The following is a 27743-nucleotide window of genomic DNA, read 5'->3' as shown; positions in this document are numbered from 1 at the left end:
AAGGCTGCTGAAATATATTCTGCTCTTGGAGGGAACAAAGCTCATAAAAAAAAAAGTCTATCATATGTGACCATAACATGCCAGACTGTCTTCTACAGCACCTGCAGGAAAAATACCAAGGGCGACAGGGCCACTTTTCCCAAAGTTCTTCCTAGCTTAATAGCAGAGTGTGTTCACATAGAGTTTTTCAGAGACAACGCCTAACCTAGGCACCAGCATGCCAGACCCTGGCAGCAGCCAGGACATTAGACAGTATGGTGGCATTGGCACTCTTGCTCCATAAGCCTGGTCCCTGAAAGGTGTCACTAGCTACGGGCACAATGCACTGAGTACACAAAACATAACCTTCAGATTATAGTGGCTGTCAAAAACCCTTTTGTAATTTTTATTCTGCTTGATTATTCTTACCATAAAAGACCCCGTGTTGTTTTTTGTACAAGCTGTTTGGTGGCTGGGGCTAAACCACGAGGCTTTATTACAGTTTCACCTTTTGTTTGTTTCTCCCTTAAAAGCCTCATTCAATTTACCAAGAAAACAGGCAGGATCATCATAAGCAGATGAATTTAAATACAACAGACACAAAATCCAACACATCTCTCTGACATTCTCTGTAACAAGATACGTAATTTGTAAACATCCATTCTAGAAACCTCAGTGGCATCTGCTGTGCAACGCAAACACAAGTTGCAACTTCCTGTAAAACTCCTGGATGATTTTCATCAAGGCAAGCTGATAACCAAAACCTTGAAGGCACGTGACCTGCCACTTGCAAACTCCCTGCTGAAGCATCTCAGGAAAGAGCTGAAAAAGTCTCTTAACAAAACGTTAGCTTAACACTACTTTAGATTTTGGCTTTTCCCTTTCAAGAACCCAAGAAAGGGATGCTGAGGATTTAAGATGAATCTGGCTGCAGAGAAATGGTCCGAGATGATCGGATTGTACTGGTTACCAGATGCACCCCTAATTAAGAGCAACTGCTCTGCTCCTTGGGGCTGGAAGTGGAGATACAGAGATGAAAGAGAATGTGCCAACCTCCCCAGCCGCACTCACCCACTGCCACATGCTGGTGCTACTAGTAAGTTAGCAACCTGAAGTCAAGAGTCTTTGGCAGCAAGTCATAGAATTGTAAAATTGTTTAGGTTGGAAAACACCTTTAAGATCATCAGGTCCAACTGTTAACCCGGCACTGCCAATTCCACCACTAAACCATGCCCCTAAGCACCACGTCTACATGTCTTTTAATACCTCCAGGGATAGTGACTCAACCACTTCCCTGTTCCAATGCCTGACAACCTCTTCAGTCAAGAAATTTTTCCTAATATCCAATCTAAACCTCCCCTGGTGCAACTTGAGGCCATTTCCTCTTGTCCTACTGCTTGTTACTTGGGAAGAGATTGACCACCACCTCACTACAACCTCCTTTCAGGTAGTTGTAAAGTTCGGTAACTCACTTTTATCTGAATGATATTTTAAAAATAGAAGAAATACCAAACAGTGAACAAAATACCAAAGTGCTCTTGATACTGAAGTGTGACATTAGATTATACACATTCCCAGTCCTCCAAGCATCATGTGAAGGCTAAAACAAGGGGGCTCTTAAGTACACAGGAAAACTTGCGTGCACCACAGGTGCAAAGGCAGAGTCTTAATGAGCAGAAGACAGAGGCTAGGCATAAGAAGCAGATTTCATTTCAGTGCCCTGCACAACGTGTAGCCAGTGTGCCAAGGTGTGAACCCCAGCGCAGCGCCATGCCCTGCAGCACACCCATCGCACCTGCTGCCTTCGGCGGAGTGACGCGGGCGCCCCGTTTTAGACACATTCTTAATTGCATTTGCTGCCTGCAGACCCCGGAGGGGACACCCACCCTCCCCGCTCCCAGCCCCAGGCTACGGGGCGCCGGCAACCGGCGGCGGAGGCGGCCCGGCTCGGCAGCGTCCGCTCCCCAGGGCCGGTGTCACTCCGCGATACCGCCCGCCAAGCATCACCCACGGGGCGGTCACGGAGACACGGGGTGGCTTCGGCAGGTCCGTCCTCCCTCCGGGCCAGCGGCCCCAGCACGGGGCGCGGAGGGCACCAAAACGCTCGCCACGGCAGCAGCCGAGCACCTCCGGCCACAGACGCCACGAGCCGAGTGGCGCCGCCTCAGAAAGTGCCCGTCTCCCACGGCCCTGCCAGCGGAGACCCCGCTCCCGCCGCCCCCAGGCTCTACACTACCCCCCGCACTTACCGGCCATGGCGGCCCCGACCCGGCCCGCCCTTCCTGCTGGGGATGGCGGTGGGGCCGGGCCGGGCGGTTGCGGCCTACTGGGGCGGGCTCAGCCTACCAGGGTGGTATGGCGCGGCCTACCGGGCGGCTCCTTCCGGGCCCGGAGGAGACGCTGCCGGAGGCGGCGTGGGGAAGCAGTATGCTCGCGGCCGCTCCAGCTGCGCCCACGCCGGTTTGAGGAGGGTTCCCCAGCGCCTTGACGGCCTCAAGGCGCAGAACGCGTTCGTTTATAATGACTGCATTTATCTGGCCGTCCAGGGCGCTGCGCGGCGCGAAAGGATGGATTTACGCTTGCACAACTGTCAGGTTTGAAACAGTTAATTGCATAATTAGTAAAGCCGCGATTTACTTTTCCACAAGTAATTTAACAGCTCAAAATACCATGCCTACACTTTCATCGTATCTGTATGCAATTTATATTTTTTCTTGTGCCGTGGTGCTGTACATGTTTGTGTAGATGCTGCTACAGTGTGTGAGGCAAATTTGACATTTATAAGTCCATGGAGCAGGGACAACTTCTCTCAAAGACAAGCTTGTGGTGAAGCATCTAATTAATTGGGATATATTAACTTCATGAGGGAAGAGGTACAAGGAAATCTCTGCATTTTAAAAACTCCTGTTAGCACAAAATTTCATCAGCATCTAATTACCCAGTGAAGTTTGGAGGATGATATGCCCTCCTAGGTATAAATGCTGCAGTGGAGTGAGGCTGAACCTTAGCTTTGTGGATTGCAATAAGGAAAGGGATGCTTTATTTACTACTGCAAGGGTTTTTTACTGCAAAATCTGGTATTATAATGTATTGGAAAAGGTGGATTTCTAGTATGGGAAATACACCCGGTAATTTGTAATTGTGTTGTGTTGAAACTTGAAATTGACTTGTGTTGAAAACATAAGAAAATATTGAAGAGGGACAGAAATCTTCTAGAGGGATTAAAATCTCAGCAGGCAAAGCTGTCTCCAGGCTGGTACATAAAATGCTTCAACCACACAACTGCCCTTGCACAGACACCTCTTAGTAAAACAGTTTCTTTCTCTTGAGCAGCAAGTCCCCCAGTACGAAGACACACCCTTACCCAGGAAACATAACCGTTGTATGGATGAACACTAGTCCACAAGATCCCGAAAGGCTTACCCTGTTTTGCTGCTGTGCCATCTTAATCCAAACATGTGGAAAAGCTATGCCAGTATACTGGGACTGGTTAAACAGAGAGATAATAAAGTGTACGACCCCTTGCTTTGAGTGATGTGGTGTCTTGGGAACTTGTAGCACTGAAGCTGGAGGTCAGTGTGTCCCAATTGCCAGGCTGGGACTCCTGAAGCCTACAGGGTAGGCAGGAGTTGCCAAATAGGTAAGAAAGGATTTAGTGAGGACTTGACTTGGCATTTGGATACACGCTGTAGACCCTCTTGTGAGAGACAGCTACAGCTAGCCTGGGAGTTAAAAAAAAAAGAAAATAGAGAATTTGCTGGAAGTTTGAGAGTGCTGCCACTTTGTGGTCTCACAGAGGAAGTGTCATACCCAGCACAACCCCAGAGATGGTGCTTGGGGCCTACCTGGTCATTTCTGGCAGGACTTCGGCTGGCAGGGCTAGCCACAGAGTCCTGAAGCTTTCTTCTGGATAATTTCTTTCTCTGATACTCTCGCCTTTGTTTTCAGGGTCTGGCCTTCCCTACAAGGGTGGAGTTTCTAGCCTGGCATAGGTCTCCCATGAGAGCAGCGTCCCACCCCAGCACCACATCACACACCCCTGTGGTTTCTGTGCTGCAGCTCCGAGGAGCTCATCACAGGGACCTTGGTGAGCACAGCCAGAACTGCTGTAACACACATGATTATACCAACTTCCATTAACAAATAAGATACCTAAATACCCATGTTTACTCTTGAAAATGCTGGTCTGCACCTCTGTACTACAAATGAAAGCAGCTTCTTTATCTCTAGAAAGTATAAGAATATGAAAAAAAATTTCATTGACATATTTTTAGTATTATCAAATGCTGTGACATTTATGGTGCATGCCCTTGGGAAGATGAATAGAGTATAAGCATCCTGAGTTTATTCCATTTACTCTCAGGAATCCAGATCTTATGAACAGCACGAAAATAGATTTTTAAATTATTATTATTGCACATGGAGACCTTGATCATACCTGTATGAGAGTGGTTTTGGCAATGTATTGTAGTAACAGAAACAGGCACCTTGTGGAAAGGAAACTGTCATTTTTTAACTCCTTTCATCATATATTTTTAAGACCGTTTAATTTGTATATTAAAATATTATAGCAAGATATGTTGCCTAGTACTAAGAAGGAGCGGTGGTATGGCATGCTGAGGATTTGGTTTTATGACCATTTTATACCATTGCGAATTCACTGTTTTGTGCTTTGCTACAAAGTTTCCCTGGAATTGCTACCAGAATCTAAATGAAAACCTGGTCGTCTTATTGTTACAGACTGAAATCTCTAATATAAATCTTAAATATTTTTTAGCAGACAGTGTTTCCGAACACTGTGAGTGAAATGGAAGTGAAAATCAATCATTCAGGAGTGCTGCAGTGTACACTGCTACATTGCCTGGAGATATTTCTGTCTTATAGACTCAGATAATGATACAAGAATCAAGGGTTAAATATATCTCCTTCTCATGCCCACGGCATGCAAGACTTCTGTGGCCTTATGGCTGTTAGATTTGTGTTGGAGAGACAGGTCCTTGGGGAGCCACATGGCTGTGGTAGAGGCAGTGGAGAGGGACGTCTGTCCTCATTCACAGGGCTGATCCGTGGAAAGGCACATACTTGGCAAGAGCTGGGCCCCCAAATCCCCTCCCATGGTATGATCCGTGACATTCAAAGCACACAGCCAGATAGGGAGGACACACGCTGCCTACTAAACCCTTACACTCTTTGAGGCGAGTAATGCCGATTTTCAAAATGCTCGCAGACAGAGTGGCACTGTGCAAAGCCCTTGCTTCTTGCTGATGGCAGGCGTGCCACATTGACAGAGCCCAACTTGTTTCCGAAACTATCTATCTGATCCATTTCAGACTTCTGTCTTCTAATTTAGTGGCTAAGCTAAGTGACCTGCCCAACAATGTTTTATTTCCCGGCATCTAAAGAACAGCAGATATATTTTCTGGTTAGCTAATCTCAAAAGCCATTGCTGTTTCCCCCCTGCTAAACCAACTGATTTGTTTATTTGAGTGAATTATTTGCTTTACTAAGTATTACGCTTGTCCTGGCAGCATCATCATGTAGTGTTTTCTTGTTTTATCTGTTAATTGTTAAATCAAAATACAGTTTCTTATTTTCCCACAGCTGAAGAGGTCTGGATCTCTTTAGGAACAAATTAAATCCAGATAGTACAGGCAGTTCCTGTAACAAAGTCTTTCTTTGTGTTTAAGAAAATACAATGAAATATTTCTTAAAAGCTCATATTACACACTAAGCTCCATTCAGCAAGTTTTAGCTAACCATTTATGAAAACAAGACTCCAAGAAGGAAAAAAAATGGGACAGCAGTGACCGGCTGGCCACTTCTGTCAGAGCTGCTGCCCCTCCTGCTCCACACTTTTGTTCCTGCACATTTGCACTTTCAGACTCGTCATTTTGCCCAAGTTCCTCGTTACAAATGTACACTTACATGTCTTGTTGAGCATCGTCCATAGGTTTCACAGATTTGTGCTGTGCCCAGTACACATACAGCGGGGCAGCCGGAGTGCCGTCCTCCTTGGAGGAGCAGAGGTCACTGGCAAGTTAGAGAAGTGAAAGTAAACTGGGCAGGACGGGTCCAGTTGTGCTCAGCTGGCAGAGGCCTGCCGGGTGTGTGTGGGTCATGGCTGCCAGCAGCACAGACCCTGGCTTCACTCCCAGGAGCCAGTAGCAGTTTGCTCTTGATTTTGAGGGACATGTAATCAGCTCTGAAAATCAAGATGTTTGTTTACTCAGAGTTATGGGATTTTTCGGGTTTTTTGTGCTAATAACTTCTAAGATTGCTTTGCATGTAGAATGGGTAATTTTCCAGTCTTATTTATATAGTCATATTATTGGTATAATCACCTTTTATTTCTTCACTGATTAAAAAGAGATGAAGAAAAATAATTCTCTGGCTCTAAACACAGAAGCAGAAGCTGTACCGCAAGTTCTCAGCTCTTTCTTGACCAGCTAAGCCAAACTATTAGATGTGAACAGAACTGACTTGGGGAGAAATATAGCTTGGAGCATCCATAGATCTGGAAATCCCTGGTCAGTTTTAACATCTTGTATTCATTATATGAATGAATTATATGCACCGATTCTGTTGTATGACACCCTATCTTTGGAAATTTTGATGGTGTTAGTAAAACAGGAGGATGATGCAGGTAATGGAAGAATTGAATACCTCTTGTTCCTGGCACAATGGAAAACTCAGCATATAGAATAAGCCTTTGTATGCTGATCATAAATAATTTTGATAAATATTACAGAAGTTACTGTGTTGGCTGTTAGGTTGGGAAAGAATGGGAAAGAACAGCCAGCTTCACATACATGTTCAAAACCGCACGGTGCTCAATATCTGATCCCTTGTACAGTACAAATCATATTGTACACCTGACAAAAAATACTCAACTTAAAATATTTTTTTCTAGAAAACCCAAAACATTTAAATTCTTTGAAGATAGAAAGCCACTAAAGCCATTTGAGCATCCTCCCCTTCAAATAGGTGTATAAATAAACAGCTGTCAGATTTAGCAAACAGATTCAGCAGAGCTCCAAGGGAGGGAACAAAGCCACTTTATCTACAGTGTCCTCACATGGAAGTCATCACCCTGCCAGCTCAGCGCCTCACCTGACCACCACGGAAGGACAGAAAGGAGGATGTGCAGCCAACATGCAACCCACAGGCTTTATGAATCAAAGGCCAGCATCTGGGCATGGATTAGAAGCCACTGCAGATCCCAGCTCATGGATGCAACACACCTCCTGTGGGAACCACTAATGTGAGCATTTCCATTTCACCTTGACCTTGAAACACATGAGCAGTCTGAACACACATGCTTAAGTATAGCACCAGGGATCCAGGGAACAAGCTGCCTCTGCTCTGCTTTACACCAGATGAACTCTCTCTGCCTTGCTTGCTGCTGTGCCAGAAGAGTTTCATGTTTCCATCATTGCATTAGCGTTACATACTGTCATGGTTTTAGCTGGGATAGAGTTAATTTTCTTCACTCTAGCTGGTATAGTGCTGTGCTTTGAAATTAGCATGGAAAAAAACCTGTTGAGATAACACACAGATGTTTAGGCTGTTGCTGGGTAGCGCTTGTACTAGTCAAGGACATTTCTAGCTTCCCATGCTCTGCCGGGTGCACAAGAAGCCGGGAGGGGAGGGGGCACAGCTAAGAGAGCGGATTCAAACTGACCAACGGGATATTCCCTATCATGTAATGTCATGCCCAGTATGTTACCTGGGAGGGGCTGGCCGGGGGGGAGCAGGGAGCAATCGCGGCTCGGGGACGGGCAGCGTCGGTCGGCGGGTGGTGAGCAGTTGTATCGTTTGTGTTTCCGTGGTTTTTTTTTTCCTTTTTTTTTTTTTCCTTTCCCTTCCTTTTCCATTTTATTGTATTAACATTATTGTCATTATTGTCATAATCATTGTTACTATTATTATCATTTTATTGTAATCATTAAACTGTGCTTATCTCAGCCCACAAGTTATTTTGCTCGTCCGATTCTCTTCCCCATCACACGGGTGGGGGGGCGAGTGAGCGGGCGGCTGCGTGGTGTTCAGTTGCCAGCTGAGGCTGAACCACAACACCTACCGGGAATGGAGACTTGCTTTTCAAACATCTTCACGTCCATGGTGATTGGGACTAAACAATGTTCCCACCAGCTGATGTGTTCTGAGTGTAATGACAGTAGAAAGAGCTATTGGTTGTGGAATAATTATACAAGAGCCTTTTAACAGTGGCGCTGTCAATCAGCTCTCTCTTCATAACAGTCCTTAAAAAATAAGTGGAAAAGATCGCCCCCTCATGTTAGTGAAGGAAGGAACAAATGAGGTTCCTTGTGTCACTTCTAGGGGAACAGGATTTGATCAGAGTTTCCGTAGAGTCATGTTTTATGAGGTATAACTGATCCACCCCACAGCAAAAGTTTATTAAAATGCCATAGAGGAACCTTGCTTTACCGCTGTTGTAGGTTGTTATCTGGCTCTTGCCTGCAGTGACTTGTCAAGCTGTTTCATGTGGGGAAATGAGGCCAAGATGAGGTGAAATAAGTCCTAAGGGTATTGTAAACATATATAGCCAGCTTTTCTGGACTTTTACTCATCCATGAGTTATCCTACCCTACTCCCAAACCAAAACAAGTTCTGAAAATTCTCAAGAGTTATTAAATGTGCTAAAGATGAACCAGTCCTATAGATGCAGTTGAGTGTAGCCATCTTTCTGAAGCAAGCCAGAGGAACATGCAGGACCTCTGGCTGAAGGTCCTCCACTTGCAAGGTGCTCATAGTGATGTTGCTTTCTACTCTTTCCTCAGATGTTTTTTCTGGGCACAAGAACTACTACACGACAGTATTTAAATATTGTATAAATTCTGCAGATAAATAACTTGTAAACCATATCAGATGTCATCAGGTAGTATTGATCTGGATCTTCCCTGAAACTTCCACAGAACACTTAGGAAGTCCCTAAACAAACTAAACTATGTATCACAGTTTAACAGCTTCTTGCTGAGCTATTGATGTTACAAAAAGATGCAACTGTAAGTAATTTCAAAAGCTACCAGCTGGCATGCTGCCAAATTTTCTTCTTGGTCCTTCCAAGATTCAATTGCATCTACCATTTAATTAAAGTTATTAAAAAGTTGTGCTGCATGACATTGTTGCAAAAGCCATTTATATCTGACAATAAGTTATGGCAGATTCATCAAGTTGCTCTGCTTCTGAGACATCACTGATGACTGGGATGTTTTGGAATCACAATTGTTAGAGATCTCTGCCTCCTCTCCATCCCAAACCATCAGTCGTTTGTATCCTTTTCTTACAGCTGGTGTCTAATATAAGCAGAGGGCTCCTGCTTTCCTGTGCCATGCCGTTTCAGTGGTTTTGGCCACCTCCTGCAGGTTGTCACAGTTCTGCCTTTTCTTTGGGTGCTGGACTTCTCACACAAACAATACTACCCCATAAAATCTATGGCTGACAGCACCCAAGCATCCTGAGGAAAACAGCATGTTTAGTGACTTCCAAGATAGTACCCAAGGGGCAGCTGTCCAGAACATCTACATGTCCATAAATCCATGTGGAAAGCTCCATGAAAGCTGCTTTAACTCTACAGTAGATACTCTGGTGTCCATCCCAAGCTTCACTGCTCCATCCAGATCAAAATGTAGTCTTTCCCTTTCTTTCAACCATAGAAGATGTGTGAAGGTCATACATACATTTTACAGCTTCAGGTATTCATGAATCCTGAGACAAACCGCCCCCAAATCATGTCATTACCATCAAAGAAACTTAAGAAACTTGTGGGTTTTTTCTGTTGTTTGATACTTTAGGACTGAAACTTTTCCCTTCAAATACAAGTGTGAGACCCTTATTTATTTTTAAATAGAAGCTGTTATTTTTCACATATTCATCCAACTCTACCATTTGTGGCTTAAGAAAACAAGAACTATCATGAGACTTGTGACAAAAATCATAGGATCTGGCAACACTATACTCTGTGTTATCTCACAAATAAAAGTAGGTGTTCCCCACAGGAGGTATTTCTGTAAGGACTTAACTGCTGCAGATACAGGGCTCACTGAGGTCGCATGTAGGGTACTCAGCACTTCCCAGGCTCTGGCACTCCATGTTTCCAGCATGGCAAATGCATTCTTTCATTTGTTTCAAGGAATGAATTTTCATTTAAAAGGAAGTAAGGATCAGATACCCTCCTATACAGCAAATAGTATGTCAGCTGGCTTAAAAACCATTCCCTGTTTAGTATTTAGCATAATATCTTAAAAATTGTCTTTCGGTTTTCTGCAAGCAGTTGAAGCTTAAAAACAGACCAGTGCAACAGCCTCAGCAGAGTTGCCTGCTCTAGGAAAACAGTTTTAAAACACAGGATGAGGGAATGCAAATAAGCAATTGCTCTGATAAACACCGTTGCCAGTTTTTTAATCTGTGAAGAATTATCCTGTCATACTGTACTGTATATCAATTAAATTGTAAGCATCCATGCAGGGAGGGAGGTGTCTTGTGCTCGTTTATGTAGTTTAGCATTTTTAACTTGTTCTTTAAGTGCAAGCCATCAGTTCCATAAAATACAAAAGGAATCAAATTTATCTTAATATTTGTGATCTTTTCTTACCATATTCTAGGCTGCAGACCTAGTCTCATGTTAAAATTCATTGCATTAACCAGTGAACTTTTCAGTGATGCCTGTTCCAAAGTAGACATGACATGGCTATCACCTCTGGGTCCATTTTTGCTTTTCCCAAGAAATACCTTACCTGTAGTTTTACTCTGTTTCTTTCACTGTATTTTTCTCTTTTTCATTTCCCTTGCTTGCTGTAACTCACATTCCCTTTTACCTTTCTGAACAGTTCCACTGACCTCTTTTTGTGCTGCTCCTCAGCCGTTTGCCACATTTCCATTTTTTTGAGGTTTTCCGCTGTGATATTCATGTCCTTGGAGTTCCTGAGGCAGGTTTATCAGACTTTTGCTGTCCTCTGCATTGTTTTGTCTGGGATGCCATTAAACAGTCTCTCCTAGTGACTGCCAGCTCTCCTACGCTCCATCTATCAGATTGTTTCTGCATAGATCCTTTGTACTTGTTATTTCAGTATGTCAAAATTTGCCTTTTTAAAGTCCTTTTTCCTTATTCTGCTGCTCTTCCTCTTTTTCTTGAAAATGTGATATCACTTATTTCCACATTCACCCAAATGCCACTTTTGACTTCTAACAAGTTTTTCCCTGCTACAGTCAAAAGCAACTGCCACCTCACTTCCCACCACCTTCAGCAATAAAGCAGTCACCAAGAAATGGGTTCGAAATCCTGGCAGTTGTACACTTTTCCAGCAAAGAATTAGACAAATAAAGTCACCCAATATTAAAGATGGTTCTGTTATTTCCCCAAGTAAACTTCTGCTAACTCCTCCTCCTAACTGCAGGGTCAGTGCTGAACACCCAGCAGCCCATGCTCCATGCTCTTTTGCCCTTTATTCTCCAGCTACAGACATTAACAAGCGTTTCATCTCATGCTGAACTGCAGAGAATGTGCAGACCTTTCTTCTCACCTGTCCTACCTGAAAGAAGCTGTCATCTACCATGCCAAGATCCTACTCCTATTATTTGTCCCACAAGCACTTGTAATTCATATTAAGTTGTACATTTTATTAAGTGGAAAGTCTTTAACTTCTTCTTTGCATTTAATTCTAATGTACCAGCCATTTGTATAGGAGCACTGCAGATGCTTGGCTGGTTTTCCCAGCCTTTGTTCCTCTTTATGCTACATTCTGTTTTCATTTTCATCCACCTGCGGCCTTTCACCACTGATGCTATTCAAGCCTTCATTCTTAAACAGGACCCAGGAGTGCTTTCCCCTGCAGATGGAGCCCAGCCATTCCCAGCTGCCCTGCCAGAAAGCCCCATGCCAGCAGTGAGGAAGAGCTGCCATTGTGACTGTTGCAGTACATAGCTTTGTGCAGAGATTTCACATCCTTGCATCTGATTTTCCACTTGAGGGCACCCTGCTAGGGCCTCCAGCTGGCCCCTCCTAGGGACCGCCTTGTGCTGAGACTTTGTAACATATTCTGAAAAACTTTCTGACCCCCCTTGCATCCTCCCAAAGACCACCAGTGTCCCTGCGAGCTGCCTGACATGGATGCAGCTGGGCTGGCGGTGCCTGCAGCCGATGGGACAGGCAATGGAGCTGGTGCCAGCCCTGGGTGCAGCCAGAAGCTAAAACTGCACATGGGATGCAAGAGGACACCTCAGTATAGAAGCTGGCTGGGTCTGGCAGGGTACCAAAAAACTGCAGACAAAACGGTTCACAGCACAAATATGTCCTGATAAACATTGGCTAGTATTAATTTAATGAATTGAGACCTTAATTGGAACCAGTGTTGAGAAGCATATATATTATCTTTTTCACAGCACATATTAAGAAGTGCATTATAGGGGTGCAGACTGTTGTACTGTATAGAAGAACTGAGCTTATTAGGAAAAAAAACAAAGCTCCTTTGCTGCAACTTTGACATAGCTGAAGTTCAAGCACGTATTTTTGATCTCTGCTAAGTATGACCAGGATGGAACAGAGCATTTCTAGGCCTGCCAGCAAGCTGCAGTAATTTGGATCTCCAAATTGAAACTTCAGAACTGAAGGTCTTCTTAAGAGGATACCTGATTCATAACAAGCGGGACATACAATAAAACAATTACTGGGGCTTGATATAAGTTCATATTTCCATCATGACAGGAATGTGACAATACCCATTAGATAGCTGATGACAGGAGAATAAATAAGGCTTCAACTAGAACAAAACTATACTGTAACTATAAGATATGCATGTGTGTCTACATAAACAGCAGAATAAGAGCCGTATCCATTACTTAACTATTCCTAATCGACAAAAAAAGAAAAAACAACCCTTGTTTCCTCACACAGTGAACAGACTATTGGTAGGAAAAGAAGGAAGGTTTTGAAAAACTACATCGCCCCTTTATTTAGAGTGCGACCGCAGGGATGCTGCAGTGACTGAGCCACACTGCTCCAGGAAGGCTGCACCGCCTTCCCCACCCACAGGCCTGCACACTGCCTGCTCTCTCACACTGTACCATGTACACCAGCCTATTATAGGTGGTCATGGTATGCTCCCTTGCAGGGCAAAGTGTGCCATAGTAAGGCAGCACATCCCTCTCTACGCTCTTGCCTCTCTGACAGGCTGGTGGATCTGGAGGCGTGCCTCTACTGCTCCCAGTCTCACATGGTCTCTAAATGCAGAGCAGATGAATTAAACAAAAAGGTCTTCCTGATATAAAACAACAGGGGCTTTTAATGAAAAACAAAATTTTATTGTAGTTCTATCATACTACTGTGTAAAAATATGGGGGATTTTCATTCTGAAATGCTTACCAAAAACACTGGTTAAAATAAGGTTGTAGTCTTACAAATGTGTAATTATCATCAGTGATTTTGTGTGAGGCAAATATACAAACTGGCTACCACTTCTTTCTGGATGTACAGAAGAATGATATTATGCTTTTGCCATGGTCACAATACACAGCACACCGTAGAGAATGCCTATGGCCTGCCAGCTTCAACATTCTTTTTTTTTATTTGTATCAGACCTTGAAGCATTTCTGTTAAATAACCGTCTTGGAATATAGAAAACTTTCAAATTCATATGAATAATTAACTTTCTATATTGTCTTTAAGGCACATATTTCTATCCAAATTTAATTTTGGTCCAGAGGAGTAACTGTATTTCAGACATCAGCTATCCAGGTATCTGACAGCTTGCTTTGTTGTAACTATCCTTTTGTCCATAGATTTCAACAACATGTATTGAATCCACTGTCTGTACCACAGTGTTCTGTCCTGGTACAGCTTGTTTCACAGGTGCGCTACTGCTCTTGGTTAACTTAGGCAGATGATTGTCGTCTTTGCAACACCCAGGAGCTACGATGTCCCAAGTCCAATCCTCCTGGAACCTGTAAGCATGAAGGAAAAAGCTATTTCTGTTTCATTTGTTCTGATGAGGACACAGAACTTTCCAATCCATTTTATTTGCACATTAGGCATTTTGCAAACAACTTGTGATGTAACATATGGACTCACTTCTCCTAGCATTAAAACTAATTGGCAGCAGTGGGGCAAATACTTGTGTCTTTAAAAGCTAACGCAGATCCTGGAAAGACTTGTGAGGTTGGTTTTATTTGGGTTTGGGGCAGATGTTATTTATTTGTTTTCCATCAAATGAGTCCCCAGCTTCAATTTAATGCTACACTATCTAGAGAATATTACAAAGAACAACTGAATGCTGAGACTGGTGTGGAAGGAAAGTCCTTTCTTGGTTATCGGAGCACTGTTGGGAGCACAAGAGCCAGTTCTCAGTGGGATTTGGGGTGTTAATGCAGTGCTGTTGCATCATGCCTTATGCTAATGCTTGACTGCCTGCCCTAGCTACTGCTTGGCCCTCCCAAAAGGGGCTGCAGGCTGGGACTCTGCATTTGCCAGCTGCGTGTGTATGCAGCACTGGTGGTCACTGATCCATTCTGCACCCCACTTTTCCACACTGGGAAAGGAGAACTTGTCCAGCTGTGGGATAAGCCAGCACAGGCTACTGATGCAGACATCAAATAACCCAGCAGTGGATGGTGTGGGCAGAGCATGCTGAAAGATGAGAGATAGCATAGTTGCTGAAAGGCTGTTCAGTGAATGACACACAACTGGTTCAGGAAAACGGGGGGTAGGATCAGCTTGTGCTTAACTCTGCTGCAGGAGGCATGATGGATGTAGCTCCCTTAAAGCACACAGCTCTGTGAACCAGAAGAAGGTAAGACACAGCCCTTTCAGATTTGTGCTCAATTACTGTAGTCTGAACATGCAGGCTTTTGTAAAACCTCAGTTACTCCACAGCAGCCGTTTGCACACATGGCAGATGCTGAGGTTGCTTGCCCCACATTCACTGCAGGTAAACTAGCTCAGGTGGCTCCTCTAGCTTCCTCTGAAGCTGGTGGTGGTGGCCACTGAATGCAGCAGCCTCCACACCCACACCTGGGACAACATGGTCTTTCGTACATGAAAAGCGGGTCAGGAAACAGAAGCTGCATTCTGCAATTATCTGTTGCAGAAAGCCAGCAGAAGTGCTCATGCACAAAATGTGCATACATATAGGACCCACAGGGGAATAACAAAAAGTAAAACCAAATAACAGAGGTCTTGCTGTTCTGGTACAGAGTAGGTATACTACAGACACATCTTTCTTGGGGAGTAAATCTTGCTCTTCACTGGAAAACTGTATTACAAAACTATTTGGGGCATGAGCTACAGTCAGCTAGTGTAAAGGCATTTTAAACCACCTCTGCTTTTGATGCGAGGAGGCACTGTATCAGTGTAGTCAGATTATACTCATTAAGGAGGTGCTCAGATAAGCAGAATTTACCCACCTGTAATGTGGACAACAACAAACTCGTCTATTTCTCAAAAAATCAGCCCAGAACTTTACCCACTTTGTATTGATTTGCACTGTTTCAGCTGTGCCTTTTAATCTTGGTACATCAACAAGTCTTCAGGTATTTTTTGTTTGACACCAGAAAACCTACCTGAGTACCCTTGTGGCTTGCCATCAAGGAACAGAAGCTACATGGAGTAATGCTACAGATCTTACTGCTGAAAGAAAGTCTTCTGAGATACTTGCTACTGTGCCTTTTTTTTTTTTTTAATAGTACAAAGAATTCAGTTCTATCTTCTTGAGGTGGTATCCAATAGTTACAAAATAAAAATGAAATCAAAAGAGTGTGTACAGGGAGAAGAATATGAATAAAGTTTTGCATGGGGTAGCCATAGCCCTGCCAGGATTATAGCTCAAATCTAGGTATTCTGGTTACCTTGCACTAAATATATTCTACCTGGGCAGATTTCATCCCATTCTGATGTTTTCTCCTATAAAGCTCTGCACTGAGAAACCCAATTACCCACAGTCCACCACCAACTCAGAAAGCCAAACTGGCTAAAACTGTACTTGGAGGACAACTATAACACTGGCTAAGCAACCTCTTCCCCCCATTTTGAGAACTATTTCACTTCCATTGACTGGAAAAAAGTCTAGTATTGGGCCCAATGTTATTCAATATCTTTATAAGTGATCTGGATAACGGCATCAAGTGTAGCCTGATGAAGTTTGCTGATGACACCAAGTTGAGTGGGGAAGTAGATACTTCAGAAGGGAGAGCTGCTCTGCAGGAAGATCTGGATAAGCTGGAAGAGTTGGCCAGTGTCATGGTTTTAGCTGGGATAGAGTTAATTTTCTTCACTCTAGCTGGTATAGTGCTGTGCTTTGAAATTAGCGTGGAAAAAAAAACCTGTTGAGATAACACACAGATGTTTAGGCTGTTGCTGGGTAGCGCTTGTACTAGTCAAGGACATTTCTAGCTTCCCATGCTCTGCTGGGTGCACAAGAAGCTGGGAGGGGAGGGGGCACAGCTAAGAGAGCGGATTCAAACTGACCAAAGGGATATCATGTAACGTCATGCCCAGTATGTTACCTGGGAGGGGCTGGCCGGGGGAGGAGGGAGCAATCGCGGCTCGGGGACAGGCAGCGTCGGTCGGCGGGTGGTGAGCGGTTGTATTGTTTGTGTTTCCGTGTTTTTTTCCCTGTTTTCCCTTTCCCTTCCTTTTCCCTTTTATTATATTAACATTATTGTCATTATTATCATAATCATTTATCATTATCATTTTATTGTAATCATTAAACTGTGCTTATCTCAGCCCACAAGTTATTTTGCTCGTCCGATTCTCTTCCCCATCCCACAGGGGTGGGGTGGGGAGTGAGCGAGCAGCTGCATGGTGTTCAGTTGCCAGCTGAGGCTGAACCACGACAGCCAGCAAGAACCTTATGAAGTTCAACAAGGAGAAGTGTAAGGTCATGCACCTGGGAAAACATAATCCGGGAGTGCAGCACAGACTGGGATCCACCTGGCTGGAGAGCAGCTCTGTGGAAAGGGACCTGGGGGTCCTGGTGGACAGAAAGCTCAACATGAGCGAACAGTGTGCTGCTGTGGCCAAAAAGGCCAACAGGATGCTGGGCTGCATCAAAAAGGGCATCGCCAGCAGAGAGAAAGAAGTCATTATCCCGCTCCACTCAGCACTTGTCAGGCCACACCTGGAGTACTGTGTACAGTTCTGGTCCCCGCTATACAAAAAGGATGTGGACAGGCTGGAAGGGGTCCAGAGAAGGGCCACAAAGATGATCAAAGGACTGGGAAGCCTGCCATACGAGGATAGGCTGAGAGAACTGGGTTTGTTCAGCCTCGAGAAAAGGAGGCTCAGAGGGGCTCTCATCACCATGTACCAGTACTTAAGGGGTAGCTACAAAGAAGACGGAGACTTTGTTTTTGCAAGGAGTCACATGGAGAGCCCAAGGGGGAATGGACACAAGTTGCTCTTGGGGACATACCAATTGGACACCAGAGGAAAATTTTTCACAGTGAGGACAGTCAACCATTGGAATAATATCCCCAGGGAAGTGGTTGACTCTGCCACGTTGGACACCTTTAAGAGTCGTCTGGACAGGGTGCTGGGCCATCTTGTCTAGACTGTGCTCTTCCTAGAAAGGCTGGACTAGACGATCCCTGAGGTCCCTTCCAACCTGTGATTCTGTGATAGTATGAGGTGACAGTAGGCACCCTCCATTCAGTGAAGTCACTGCAGTTCCACCTAAGCAGAGGCTGGAAAGAGCTATTAAGAGGGTTGCAGTGTCAACAAGGGACAGATAAATGTGCACACAGTGGCTCTGCTCTGCACGCATGGCTATCAGTCAGCCTTCAGTTTGCACTTTCATCCTCAGGAGCTCTGTACTTTATCCAAAATAAATGTGGCTTATTTTCAAGAGCTTTGACTTTCCTTAACGCCAGTGTCCATCTGGGCTACTTCAAAACGTCATGGTAAAAGGATCAGAAGACCCCTCTGTACTCTTATCTGGAAATGCAAACCCATGCAAGGACGTGAAGTGCTGAACAGCCTATCTGGATGTACAATACATTTGACAAGGACAGACTTTATGTGACAGATAAAGTTTGAGCTCCCATCTGGGGAGAAGAACAACCATCATAGCATTTGTCATTGGATTTTAGAGGATTCACAAGAATTTTGCTTTGTGTGACTTGAGAGCTGTTCCTAGCTGGAGGGAAAAACTGTTAACGGGACATCCGAGGAGTGTGAGAACTCAGAGCAGTGGGGCTTCCACAATGCTGCCCCTCTGCTGGCACTGGCTTTAAAAAGACATTTTTGTACTGGAAGATGGGAGGATTTTTTTTGTTGCTGTATGTCTGGTGGCTTTGTACAAGACCTTGGAGTAATCATGGGAGCATTATGAAACCAGTAATAGCTTTACTGAAAGCACATGTTGCTGTACACATACCCTCCATGCTCATTGCGATGACAATGAAAACTGAAATTCAGAAATCAGTATAATTTAGCAGTCAGCTATCCTACCCTTTGTGACAGGGCCCCAAGATGAAACCACAGCTTACTTCCCCTGCCTGATCTTTCTTTGAAATCTGTGCGTCAAAAGGTACTGGAAGATTTTAGTCTTTGAAAGGTGGCGGTGGGGAACACAGAGCACAGCAATAACAAACTAGAGGGAAAAAAAGCCTCCATGAATAGAGAAGCTCAAGGTGGGGCAACTCGCAGTTGGGGGACAATCTATATACAAGCTTGAAAGGGAAATCTCCTCTCCTGAGCTGGGTCTCCCTCCAGTCCTAAGTGCCACACAGTCAAACATGATGTCTTGGGAACTGCATGTATTACATACAATTGTATCAAACAGGTCATTTGCTCTTTGCAGCCATTTCACTGGATGCTTTATGTAGCAAAGTATTAAACACCACAGTGATGATTAGCCCTACATCTCCTCCTGCAGCCCTGGGAGCAGCCCACTGGTGGCTCTCCGCAATTTAAGCCTTGTAGCTGAGTTGGGGGACCCACAGTTACACCCACGCAGACATTCAAGTACGCTGTGCAAACGATCCCGCACATGTACCACTGCCTTGGGCAGCAGTAGCTGGCAGTGCTCACCTCTGCACGCCCGAGCTTTCAGACAAACATGAGCAATTTCTGACAGTGAGGTCAATCATAAAAGAAAATGCATAGACCCTTTGGAGGGGGTAAAGGGTCCAGCACTCTGGTGAGACTTTAAGAGCACCCAGATAAATCAGTTTCTCCGGGACCTCTAACAGTCTTACACTAAGTCACTGTTGTAGAAGATGTTTTGCCCCCCCAAATTCTCCCACTGATGGATCTCCTGGCAGTCATTCTAGGTGTCCTGGTGGGTTTTTCTTGTTCTGCTTACATTTTCCATCGAGCTTTGCAGCAGCTTGTCTCTCAACATGGGTATTTCTTCAAGTGGTAAATCTATACCACACTACCCTGCTAGTAGAAAGGCATCAGATCCTTCAGCTTTTTAATCTCTTCTACTCAGGTGTTCAGATGGGAAAAGCAGCTGGGGGAAGAGGGCAAGGTAGGAATGTGGCCAAGTGTCCCAATACCATCTTGTTCATACTTCTAGAAGGTCCTTTGGCTTATAGCCATGCTCCTCAGCAAGCCTGGGCAGACACGAACATTTTTTAGAGCAACACAAGCTCCTGATTCGCACCTTTCTTGCAAGCCCTTACACAAGGTAGTGCAAAGCTTCAACAATTATAGCCACTAAAATAAAAACACATTTAATTTTACTGTGGAGGCCAAAGCTACGAGCTAATTCCACCAACCTTGCATATGTCTTCTTGGCTGAAAACGCCAAGTTGCCTCTCCTAAGAGCATGCTGGCTTTGGTTTTTTTCTTTGTTGCTGGATTGTCCTTACTTGCTTTTTGCCAGGTGCACTGGTAATGCATCATGTAGTCAGAAAAGGCTCTGCTACAAAAATTTCAGGTACTAAAAATATCTTCTGTGGGAGAATATACTAGCTTGTTTCTCTGCAGGTAATATGCTCCAGCTGTAGTGGAGATATCTGGAAGGAGGACTTTAAACCTACTGAGACATTGGCTTTTCCATTTGATTCACTCCTGCAGTCAGATCAGCTACTTCATAGAGAATGTTTTATAACTTGGCCTAGAGCTGTGTAAAGTAATTCACCTCAAAAGAGTCCAAATTTGGAATGCACAACTTCTTCCAAATGCCTCTGCCCAAGGGGAAAAAAAAAAATCACCAAATTTCTTTGCTGCTCTTTAGATGTATTTCTGAGCTGGGCTAGTTTCTTTCTGGCTGTAATCTTAGCTGGCAGAGGATAAAAATGAGTTAGTATACAGCTAAATTCGGTCCTGCCTGAGTGTGGAAAATACTGGACCATCAATTCTCCCTTGCAAAATAACAGTACATCCCTGAGTTGAGGGAGTATGTATTCCAGGTTACAAAACTGTTATGCTGAAAAAGCAAAGAAATTAGAGGCTTCCCTAGGTGTGGCTATTTCTTACCATAATTAGAAAGTTGATGCAAACTGAAATGAGCTCTGTCAGCTTTTTCTTATTACTAAGTATCTGTATTTCTCCTGGGGTAGCTATCTTTCTATCCATGCTGATATGTAAATACACTACAGCTCAAACAGTGGAGCACCCAGTTCTTTAATGTCTTTGCATGCCATAAAGGGTTTGGTGTTTACTCTCACAATGGTTATGCTAGATTGTGTGTATTTTTATGATTTCTCCTAGAGGCATGCTTCCGCTTAATGGAAAAGAGGAGGCTGCTATTTCAGTTTGGGATTCACAAGCAAGCCCCTGGAGTTCCTCCACCTTACCCCAAGCAGGGGATCCGAAGCCAAACTTGCCTCAACCCACCTGTACCAACTATTCACCTGGGAAACAGCTCAGCTGACTCATGGCAGCGGGTGAGCCTTCCCGGTGCCTGCAGTAGGGTGACCCCTCTCTTCTTTTTGACACCAGTTTCTTTAATACCATCTCTTCCTGACATTCACCTCCATCTCTCAAACATTACCAGTAGCTGGCACAGAGGAAGGACAGCTGTCATTAAGCTTCTCTTTACTGATATTTTACCCTGTGCCTGTCATGGGGCAGAGGACAACCTGCCTGCTCAGGCAGCTGACTAAGTCCAAGCTCTCCCACATGGCTGTTTGCTGGGGATGGAAAGTGGGGGTGAACCACTATTTATCTCAGGTGGTAGTTGCCAAGCAATTATTCCAGAAAAGGGTTACTGCAGGGTCAGGTATTATTCTTTTCCAGAAAATAACTGACTCAAAAATAACATATCCTGCTCAGAAACATACCCATTTCAAAAAACCTCTTAAACTTAGCACAGTGTTTCAGGTGCTAGTTCCTCTGCAATACCAAATGTCCCTGATTCCCAGGATTCTCCCTAGTGAGACCCACAGTGCCTGTCTAACCCCAAGCAGGTGTGGTGCCCTTGGCTGCTTTGAGAAAGGTCTCTCACTTTGGATGAACAGTGCCGAGAGTCCTGGTTTCGTTCTCACGCAGAAATGGTAAGACTTAAATCTTAACATGTTAAAGAGAGCAGAATACAATTTACTGATTTTAGGCTTTTTTCCTATTACATACCGCACTCAGGCTGTCAGAGCTATCCTCAATATATCCCCATGATGACAAGCCCTGCCTCTTCCTAGCAGTCCTTGTGGGGGGCTGTTTTGGAGGTTCATGCACATTGTTCTCTAACTACATTGCCCAGAGCTGCAGCTAATCTCTCTCCCATAGATGACAGACCCTTTTCATCAGCTAATCTGTCTCAAGCCCCTGCATCACACAGTAACCTGCTATCTCTGCTCCATGCTCTAAAATTCTGAGAAGCAATGCTGGGGGAAACATGTCCTTTCCAGCAGCCCCATGCCTTGTAACTTGGCTTTCCCTGCTCAATATTAGCTAAGTCTTCAAAGATTATAAAAGAGCAAATATGCTGTAAATGCTTGCAGCTCCTGCATATAAGACTTTCTGCTAAAAATTGATATTTTTATCCTCATTCTGATTCCTTACATACAAATGAAAGAGGTGGCATCAATAGTGACTGTACTCTGTAGCTAATGATCCCGGGTATTTGTAGACATATTTCTCAGCATTTTAAAGCAAATGGTTGAAGCTGCCAAGAATCCAGAATGGGGCTCACTATGATTAGAGTAGTTGCCACTAAAATTCAACTCTTCCCTGCAAAACTATGTATTCATCACATTTGTTCCATGCTTCAAACACGAGTGGAAAAAGATCTCATTTTGCAGCAGACAGGTCCAGAACAGCACACTGGAGCCTCTACTGTCCAACAGCTGGGCTTCTACATTATTTATAACTTCTGTACATCAGCATTCTGCATCCACATTATGTCACCTCGTTACAGCCAAAATGATCTCATCAGCATACTAAGGCACCGCTTTAACAGATGATAGATTTTTAATCCTAAATTACTTTGTAAACCGTAACAAATATCTTACCTGTCTGAAAGAATTGGCTTTTTGTTTTATTTGTTCTTACAGTATTTTTGATCCTTAAAGTGGTGAATCAAAGTGTTAATCTCTAACCTCTAAATCTATTTCAATTACATCTGAAAAGCAGCATGACCTACATCCTTTTAAAGTCAAAAATAGGGTAAGATATACTCAGGAGGGTTGTCTTCAAGGGTGGAGGAGTTCTCTCCCCTCCAGATACTTCATTTGCCACATGAAGAAGCAGCAGAACAGTTTTCTTCAAGAAAAGGAAATGCTATCTTATAAACTACACAAAGTGCCAAGCCTCCACCCACTCCTTTCTCAGACAAGGGCACCACTCATCTCTCAGCCTTTCCCTTCTAAGTGGCTTGCAAAGCCACCTCCCACGGCTGTATCACAAAGAACCATGCACACTGAAGCCCTGAAAAAGGCAGAAAGAAAATGATCAGCCTCCCATGCTTCTTAGTAGAGTTCCTTATTAGAAAAACAAAGTAGGATTTCTGATTTGCTCAGAGGTCTGGTGATGCATTACACAAATTCTTCCAAATGTCTGAAACATTAACGCTAGATGGGGTAGGATGGCATAGAGTATTTCAGTTGCATGGGACCACAATGAACATCTAGTCCAACTGCCTGATCAATTCAGGGCTGAGCAAAAATTAAAGCATATTATTAAGGGCATTGTCCAAATGCCTCTTGAATGCTGGCAGGCTTGGGACATCGACTGCCTCTCCAGGAAGCCTGTGCCAGGGTTTGATCACCATCTTGGTGAAGAAAAGCTTCCTAATATCAAGTCTGAACCTTCCTTGAGGAGCCTTGGTTAAATTTTCTTTTGGCTTGTTTGTGACCGTGGACAAACGCTTTGGTTCACATGCACACAGTAACATACAGAAGCTTTCTTTTGGGCTTGCTTGCCCTCAGTTTTGCTGCTTTTTTCCAACCACCTCTACTTATTTCCTTGGATAATTGATGCTGTAACAGCTTCACCACTACAGCAACACCTACACAGTTAAAGATTTCCTCCAAGCATAGGCTGCCAGCACATCCACTTCATGTTAAATGGAGAAAAGTACTGCAGAAATAAGTCAGGTAGTAAACATGACCTTTCATGCTGGTCTTCCCATCATAAGCCAGCTTTATGTTTGCACCTCCCCAGGGATTTGCCTACACTGTACTGCTGTTCCCAGTAAGCTGGATGTGCACAGGATGATGAAATTTAGCCTAATTTGCTATGCATGAAAAATAAGTCTTGCAAGTAAAACACAAAGCTGACAGACCATTTATTGTCTTCAAGAGCTGGCATGAAATATGTTAAAATTCCCACATCTCATCCTGCACGTAGATCCATTTGACAGAATTAATCAGTAGAAATTAGCATCTTTTACTAACCTTGATTAAATAGCTCTTATGTGAGTGAAGAAAGGTAACAAAGTACAAATTGATAAAGGGTTCCTAGAGCAATTCCAAGACAGTTTTATTCGGGGTCTGTAACAGCTTCAATGCCGTTTCCATCTCTGAATAGAAGCAGCGGCTGCTTTCCACGTGAGAAATTGCTAGACTTCTGGCTCTGGGGTGCACAGACTAATACACCTGCCCTCCTAGCTGATTTTTGCTCTGCCTAGTGATTAGCCAGGATCACATCACCTTTGCATGCTGGAAATAAAGAACACCTTGATTAACAGTGGACCTCATGTGCCAGGAGGTGGGTATGTGCACCAGTATTTAACAGAGCATGTGTATTGTTCTATGTAGAAGAAAAAGAGCTCACAGGCTTCCCTTCTCCTGCCCTCTGCAATTCCCCGCTGAAGTTTATACATTCTCCAGTTTTCTAAAGAAACAATAAACTTGTTGAATTCTGGCCCCAGAGAAGGTGCTTATCCAGAAGAATTGTATATTCCCTGCTACTTTCAGTTAAGAAAAAGTGTACAGAATTTGGTAAACATCATACAGCAGCTTCTGCTCTGTGGAGTGGTGCAGATAAGAACCCAGAAGGAGCTCAAGGCTCCAGCAGAGCACTACCCTGCTTATACCACTTTATAAGTTTATCCATATTATTTTAAAAGCAGATTACCCTTATACAAAACATTAACATCGTAGCAGATTGAAGATGCCCAAAATTAAAAATTGCATCCTAAGTTTTCTAAAAACTGTTTAGGTTATAATCAGTGTTTGATTAGCTTTATACATCTTTCCGAAATCACCCAAAGCTAGGAATTGATTAAGCAGCCATCAGACTTCTCTGCAAGTGCTCCATTTGAATATAATTTCCAGGTGCACTGTGACATGGAATTAGGTTTATAATCTGCATAAAATTGTTTTCTGCAGGTAACCACTACAAATCACAGATACTGCTGTACATAAAAGCTGTACAAGTGAGTAGTGAATTAACAGCAAACAAGGATTGTGCTATATGTTATCGAACTTGACGACAAAGCAGAATCCAAAGGATATAAAAGATACAATGACATATATTTATATGAACGGTACAATGACGTATATTTATATGAACGGTAAAACAGCTATTAGAATTTAACACTTATTAATTTTTCTGTTTTCCTTTTGTTAGCAACAACACAGCCAGAGTAGCACATCTGGACACTTTCACAGGTGGTTTTGAACTGACACAAAAAAACACCTATGCCCACCATCCACAGCATCCACATGATGCACTTTATTTCAGCGTGGACATTTCTTTGGACTACCCCAGCGTCAGGGTTCCCACACTGTGGGCATTCACACTGCCTTGAGGATGAGGAGCCCATTGTGTTTGCCCAGCGCACCCTGATAATGAAATAGTATTTCTCAAGAGAGCTTTTGCAGTCACTGAGGGATAAACGGTAAATGGTAATACTTGATGCTCACCTTGAGCCGTACTGCAGCCCAGTTGTTCCTGTCTGGCTCCTCTCCTAAGGCTCTTAGGCAAGCTGGCACCTTGATACCACTAACCAGTACAGGGTAGTGACTTTCCTGCTGCCATTTACCATCAATTTAACAAAGCCAATTAAAAACCTCTCTCCAGTTAATCTAATGCAACCTTCCCTGCAGACCAGGCTTAACTAAGCACTACTGGGGACATATGAAAGAAGCTGTAAGGAGGGAGGTCATGCTCGGCTTCTCTCTGTCTCACTTTTTGGCAACATTCATTCCCCCACAAGATGAGCAAGGTCAAGGACAGCCCTGACAGTCCACTGACATCACGTCCTCTTCAGGGGCATCCCTTTAAAACCCATTTTCGAGGAATCCTCTCTCTAAAATTTATTCAACGAACTCATTCAAACCCACTATATTTTAACAGCCTTACCTGTAGAAGCCTTGGTTATCATATGCCATGTTGGTCACATCATCAAATACAGATTTATTCCTGAGTTTCTTATTGTTGTTGTTTTTGTTTCTTCCCTTAAAACCAAAGTAAGCAGCTTGCATGTGCTCTAGTTCTTCAGTTCTGAGCTGGTACCACAGCTGCCTATCTCTGTGAATAAAGCAAGGGGTAAAATACATTACTGTGATAAACAGCTGTATAGCTGAGGTTTTATCTGGCCACAGCCCCAACTCACTGGAGTTTAAATCTAAATCCAGGTTTACTGAATACAGCACTTAAACACATGTGGAACTTCAAATGGAAGCCAAATATCCAAAGACTTAAATACCTACTTAAATACCTTAAGGTAGGGGGTTCTTAAAAAGCATAAATATTATTCTGTAAAATAGTGTTATTTTAAGTATTATCCAGCACTCCTTAAAAACAAGCAAGCAAACAAAACAAACAAAAAAATCATTTTCCTTATGATCACCTGTGGATAGTTCCAGGGAACAAAAAGCCAATAATTATGTCAATTTGATTCAGTGCATTTTGAGACTACAGGTAGTAGGGAAAATCACTTAAGGCATAATGTTGTGCCAGTGTTCTCATGGACCTTCATCAGCGACACGTGTCAGGCCAGATCCTGTTGTATGTGAAAATACTACAGACCATCCTTAATTTATGGAATAAATTATTTAAGAAAAAAAAGTATTTTCTGTGAATTTTTGCAGCACTGCCTTTCCTAAGGGTTCAAAAATCACCAGACAGGTTGAAAAGATGAATTGACTTAAACATGGAGGAGATGGGTAACACTGCCTTTGTTAAGAGCAGGTCTTATTCAGTTGCTTTCAGGATATCCTTTCAGAAACGAATAAGGCACTTTTCATGCTGCTCTCTACAACTCTGGGGGGGAAAAAAGAGCACAATTTCTTTTCTTGTTTTTAAAAGAAGTTTAAGATTCACATTATCACAGACATTCACACTAGCTGATGGGGACAAGATTAAATTTTGAGGGCTGGTGATGCTGATTTTGGTGTAATTTCTGTCCTCTCAAGATGCAATTCTGCTCCTGCCAAAGAAAACAGCAGCTATGCTCATGCAGTGGGACAAAGTCTGCAAGGAGGCTAAATTATGTGAGGACTTGGAGCAGCATTTGTCCTTTTTCACTCCAAATGCAAGAATAAAACACTATATGGCACTTCAAATACCATCAGATACCTTGCAAGACAGATTTGTAGGCAGAGGTGATCTCTTCTAGTAGACCAACTAAAATAGCCAAAAAAAGTAGACAGGTACACACTAGCTTTTCTTTCAGAGATGGTCTAAGAGACACATATTTAACTAATCCCCTACATAGTATTCTCATTTTTTATTATCAAGCCTGCAGCTCCTCTTCACATTAATGCTCTGTGCATCCAAAAGTCGATCCACATTTTCCAACTACCTCAACTGACCTCACAAAAGAGACCCCCTCTACATGAAGACCCTCATGCACTTCTGCCCTTGGATGCTGCCAGCTGCAGCAGCGCTACCACCACATCTGGCACGGTGCAGCACATCCTGCAGATCAAGCAAGTTTTGTACAGGGATGTGTTACTATTTCTTATGATGTGGACAGTTCCTCCATCATCTCAGTTGCTTTCTGACAGTGGGGCCAAGCCACACAATGCCTACAGGTTCCCTCTCCAGGTCTGGGGCTCAGTCATGGATGGGCCACGTTGGAGCAGCTCCTTCAGAGGCAGTGGAGGGAGGACAGAGGGCAGCAGGGAACTGCAAAACTCCCAACAAAAGGTATAATTTTATGTCCCAATGAGAGAACTGGGTCAAAACATCCAGTGTGAAGGGCTTTTCTTTCATAAGAGAAAAATATCAAGTCAAAGTTATGTGAGCAGCTAATTTGGACAAAACTCCATTTAAAATAAATGAAAAACAAGGACTTTGATATGAATTGTCTTATCGAAAAGACAAGTGGTGATTCCAAAAATGGCAATCAACCCTTTCATTAAAAAAATTATTTCATGCTATCAGTGAAAACCTAATATTATGAATGAGACCA

General features: G+C 43.5%; 2 protein-coding genes and 1 long non-coding RNA gene across 5 annotated transcripts in view; 1 reads left to right on the top strand and 2 right to left on the bottom strand.

Annotated features, from left to right (window-relative positions):
• The window catches only part of CARD19 (caspase recruitment domain family member 19), a 28464-nt gene extending 22481 nt beyond the window's left edge, over positions 1-5983 (bottom strand). The window contains exon 1 of one of the 3 annotated variants that reach the window (XM_064454297.1): positions 5905-5983. In XM_064454297.1, the coding sequence (XP_064310367.1) occupies positions 5905-5920 (16 nt within the window). In that variant the 5' untranslated portion in view covers positions 5921-5983. Of the gene's footprint in view, positions 1-2228; positions 2366-5904 lie in introns of those variants that run through there. The other 2 variants (XM_064454293.1, XM_064454294.1) reach the window with 2 other exon arrangements.
• LOC135313881 (uncharacterized) lies at positions 2493-7951 on the top strand. The gene is made up of 2 exons (XR_010373373.1): positions 2493-2573; positions 6890-7951. It is a non-coding gene; the product is annotated as an uncharacterized LOC135313881 (long non-coding RNA).
• A 4322-nt stretch (positions 7952-12273) lies between these two features.
• The window catches only part of SUSD3 (sushi domain containing 3), a 37074-nt gene continuing 21604 nt past the window's right edge, over positions 12274-27743 (bottom strand). The window contains exons 4-5 of the mRNA XM_064454292.1: positions 25688-25855; positions 12274-13938 (exon numbers count right to left, since the gene is read on the bottom strand). Coding sequence (XP_064310362.1) covers positions 13725-13938; positions 25688-25855 — 382 coding nt within the window. The 3' untranslated portion in view covers positions 12274-13724. The remainder of the gene's footprint in view (positions 13939-25687; positions 25856-27743) is intronic.

This window comes from Phalacrocorax carbo, chromosome 6, assembly GCF_963921805.1.
Source record: "Phalacrocorax carbo chromosome 6, bPhaCar2.1, whole genome shotgun sequence".
NCBI classification, from domain to species: Eukaryota; Metazoa; Chordata; class Aves; order Suliformes; family Phalacrocoracidae; genus Phalacrocorax; species Phalacrocorax carbo.
The sequence above is the reverse complement of the archived record's forward strand: the minus strand, read 5'-3'. Positions and strand labels throughout refer to the sequence as shown.